Here is a 4250-nt window from a genome sequence, read left to right as displayed (position 1 = left end):
ACCATAGCATGGGAGTCAATGTAATAAATCACACCCCCCAACACTCACACACATGTAAACTCTCACATATGCACATTCACACTCTAACAGCCACACATTCACACTCACACAATACACACTTACATACACTCTCTCACACTCACACATACAACATATCACACTCTCACACATACACACACACTCTTCCATACTCACACACATAGACTCACACACATACTCTCACACACATAATCTTTAAAAAGAAATACAAGATATTTGAGTCTTGAATTTTATAGTCTTTATAGCTTGATATATTTAATTATGAAAACATTATTTCATAAAGGTATGCCATTAGAAGATTTTTTTTAGCTTATAAAGAGGCTTACTTATTTTTATTTTGTGTGTATGGCTGTTTGTATGTATGTATCTGCACCACATATATTCAGTGTTCGAGGAGGCCAGAAGAGGGTATTGGATGCCCTGGAGCTGGAATTACAGGTGGTTGTGAGCCACCCTATGTGGGTGCTGGGAACCAAACTCAGGTTCTCTGCAACAGCAGTAAGTGCTTTCAACTGCTGAACTCCAGCCTAAGATTTTTAGCTGCATTTAGTAAAATTAATTTGTAGATCATTGTAAAAGAAACACAAAAAGTGTTTTATTCTTTTAATTTCGGTTTAGAAACTGTCACTTTTCTTGTTGAATGTTAACTTCTGAGCTGGGCGGTGGTGGTGCACATCTTTAATCCCAGTACTTAGGAGGCAGAGGCAGGTAGATCTCTTGAGACCAAACAGAACCCCTCCCCATCCCCGCCCGCTGAATAGGCTGTGTTCTCTCAGAACACGTAACAGACCCAGGTTCTGGTGACCCTAGCAGTGTTCGCTCCACAGGTTCTCACCCGCCTGCCACGGCACCCAGCCGACCTGCCCGCTCCTGTGCCATGAACACGCTGTCACTGGCACTATGTCCCACCTATACCCAGCACTGACCCCGGAGCAGAAGAAGGAGCTGTCTGACATCGCTCACCGAATTGTAGCTCCGGGCAAGGGCATCCTGGCTGCAGATGAATCCACCGGAAGCATTGCCAAGCGCCTGCAATCCTTTGGTATTGAGAACACCGAAGAGAACCGGCGCTTCTACCGCCAGCTGCTGCTGACTGCTGATGACCGCGTGAATGCCTGCATTGGGGGCGTGATCCTCTACCACGAGACACTGTACCAGAAGACGGATGATGGATGTCCCTTCCCGCAAATTATCAGATGCAAAGGCGGTGTTGTGGGCATTAAGGTAGACAAGGGCGTGGTGCCCCTGGCGGGCACTAATGGCGAGACCACCACCCAAGGGCTAGATGACCTGTCTGAGCGCTGTGCCCAGTACAAGAAGGACGGAGCCGACTTTGCCAAATGGCGTTGTGTGCTGAAGATTGGGGAACACACCCCTTCAGACCTTGCCATCATGGAAAATGCCAACGTCCTGGCTCGTTATGCCAGCATCTGCCAGCAGAATGTCATTGTACCCATTGTGGAGCCCGAAATCCTCCCTGATGGGGACCATGACTTAAAGCGCTGTCAGTATGTAACTGAGAAGGTACTGGCTGCTGTCTATAAGGCTCTGAGTGACCACCATATCTATCTGGAAGGCACGCTGCTGAAGCCCAACATGGTCACCCCAGGCCACTCTTGCACCCAGAAAGTTTCCAGTGAGGAGATTGCCATGGCAACTGTCACAGCACTTCGTCGCACAGTGCCTCCTGCTGTCCCTGGGGTCACTTTCCTGTCTGGAGGGCAGAGTGAGGAAGAGGCGTCCATCAATCTCAGTGCTATCAACAAGTGCCCCCTGCAGAAGCCGTGGGCCTTGACTTTTTCCTTTGGCCGAGGCCTGCAGGCTTCTGCCCTAAAGGCCTGGGGTGGGAAGAAGGAGAACATGAAGGCTGCCCAAGAAGAATACATTAAGCGTGCCCAGGCCAACAGCTGTGCTTCTCTAGGAAGGTACAATCCAAGAAGTCAGTCAGGGGCGGCAGCCAGTGAATCCCTCTTCGTCTCTAACCATGCCTACTGAGTAGAGGTGGCCTAAGGCTGCCCCTCCAACACCGCAGTCCCTGCCTACCCATTTGCTCTTGAGGAGGAAGCCTCCGGGTTCTCTGCCATCAATCACTTGCCGCCCCTCTACTTCGGTGTGTAGTACTGTCTGGGAATGCTAACTCTACCGTCCCTTCTAGCCCGCTGCTAATCAACACTATATTAGGGGAAAAAAGAGTCACCTCTGCCCCTTTCTCTTGAAGACCAGACAGGAGTGGAGGTGGCAGGACAATCAAATCATTTTCAGAGTATGTCTCTAATACTACTTGAAGCCTCCCCTCCCACTGAAGCAATCCCTTTGTTGTTCTTAAAGTCTGCTTCAAACAGGTGTTTGTTAGTGTCTTTCCTTCTGTCTAGGACCTACTATAAACTTGGAATATTGAACTGTTTTGTCAGTCAGCACCTGCCAAGCCTCGAGTCTACATATCAGCAAATGTGCTTCTGTTTAACTATCTTTTTACAGTCATAAGAGAAATAAACATATAAAATAAACGCATCTCGATGCATAGCTGCGCAGGAGTACAGATGTTTTATTAATGAAAATGAATCCAGCTTTTGGTAAGTCATGGCAGCAATATAACATTTCATTGTTTGGTTCTGTGCTAGACAGTCCCTGCTGTTCCCACAAATTCCTGTAATGCTTAATGGACATCTGGAAGAATTCAGCCAATTAATCGAATTCACATAGGAGCTAGGCTAATGGCTGTCTGAAAGGCAGATTACATTAAATCAAACTTGCAATATGAATGAAAGCACTTAATCATACATGCAACATTCATTAGATGCGACACAGCACGTGTTTTGATTGCTTTAATGAAAGATCAGGTAACGTGTCTCAGCCGAGCAGATTGAAAAGGCAGCATGCTTACAAATGTTTGATTATGCTGAATATCAACAGAAGCGGTGCCAGTAATTTATAGCAAAACATATTTGTAGGCGTCTAGAGCTGCTGAAAGCAGGGAAATGTGGAACCCGGGTGCAGAGCAGTGATTAATATGTGATAAAACTTTAGTAGGTGTCGGGAAAAGACAGGGGTTCAGTCATTTATAGACACAGGCACCTTCATGCTGTGAGTGACTTGAAATCTCTGTGAACCCCAATTCATTTACTTTAAGGTTCCTTGGGGAAAGGTAACATCAGAGTAGGACCCCTGACTTAAAAGAGGACTTACCCCTGGAGAGGGGGGCTTCAAAATCTTCTGGCAGGAGTCAAAATCCTAGTGATCATAGTTATGTCTGACCTCTAGAGCCATGGATATTTTCTACCTTCCTTATGCCTCCTCAATTACTCCCCCTGGCATTCTAGAAAAGAAAACTTACAAAGTATGTTTCCTACATAATATGATTGGCTTTGCAAATTTTAGAATACAAATAAAATGCCATTTACAGACTTTTTCTATAGAAAATAAGGATAAAGAATATATGGTATTTTAAAATTACACTTAATATATATGTGGTTTTTAGAACAGGGTCTTACTATATAGCCCAGGTTGGCCCTGAATTCAAGGTCTTCTCTCCTCTACCTTCATGGATGACAGGTGTGTATCACTATGCCCAGCTCATACATTTGGAACTAAATTTGTAATTAATAAGACTATAACACAATGAAAATTGTATTTTATACAACTATGTATGACTTCTATATGGTGAATTCAGAGGTGGTGGGGACCACTCTTTCCCTGGGAGCCAAGGAAGAGCTGACTGTCATTGCTTTAGATTGGCAGTAATGGAATCCTGAAAACAGAAATGGACTAGCACCTGGCTGGTCCTCCTTTGACATTGTCTCCAATTCGAGCTGACCCACAATGAAGCAAGGATTCCATTGCTTTGATAGCAGGGGAGATACCAAAACAGAATGATTGAAATTGTAGCCACAGGCGATTGTAATGTCCTATCCAGCAAAATATCACAAAGGCAGACTGAAGCAGCAATTACAAGCTCAGTCCAGAACACTGGCAGCAATTATAAGCTCAATCCAGAACATTTGCAAGCAGCAGGAAGTTGAGATTTGTGAATTTTTAAAAGAAAAGCAGGGGAGAGATGGAACATGAGAAAATTGGTATTTGAGACACACTTTAAGAAATATGACAAGATAATTAAAAAGTCACTGTTTTGGAGCAAAGCCTTCTTTGGCCCACCTGGGCTGCTATAGTAAAGTACTAGGAAGCAGGTAGCTTACAAGGAACAGACAGCTATT

General features: G+C 44.9%; 1 protein-coding gene across 1 annotated transcript; it reads left to right on the top strand.

Moving 5' to 3' along the window:
- The first annotated feature begins 936 nt into the window (after nucleotides 1-936).
- LOC100753853 (fructose-bisphosphate aldolase A-like) lies at nucleotides 937-2049 on the top strand. The gene has a single exon (XM_035445243.1). The coding sequence runs from the start codon at nucleotides 940-942 to the stop codon at nucleotides 2032-2034; it is 1095 nt and encodes a 364-aa protein (XP_035301134.1). The 5' UTR covers nucleotides 937-939; the 3' UTR covers nucleotides 2035-2049.
- The last annotated feature ends 2201 nt before the right edge of the window (nucleotides 2050-4250 follow it).

This window comes from Cricetulus griseus, chromosome 5 (genome assembly GCF_003668045.3).
Source record: "Cricetulus griseus strain 17A/GY chromosome 5, alternate assembly CriGri-PICRH-1.0, whole genome shotgun sequence".
Taxonomy (NCBI): Eukaryota; Metazoa; Chordata; class Mammalia; order Rodentia; family Cricetidae; genus Cricetulus; species Cricetulus griseus.
This window is presented reverse-complemented; position numbering and strand designations above follow the sequence as displayed.

Coding starts and splice junctions, on each gene's coding strand:
- LOC100753853 (XM_035445243.1), top strand. CDS start 940: ATGTCCCACCTATACCCAGCACTGACCCCGGAGCAGAAGAAGGAGCTG.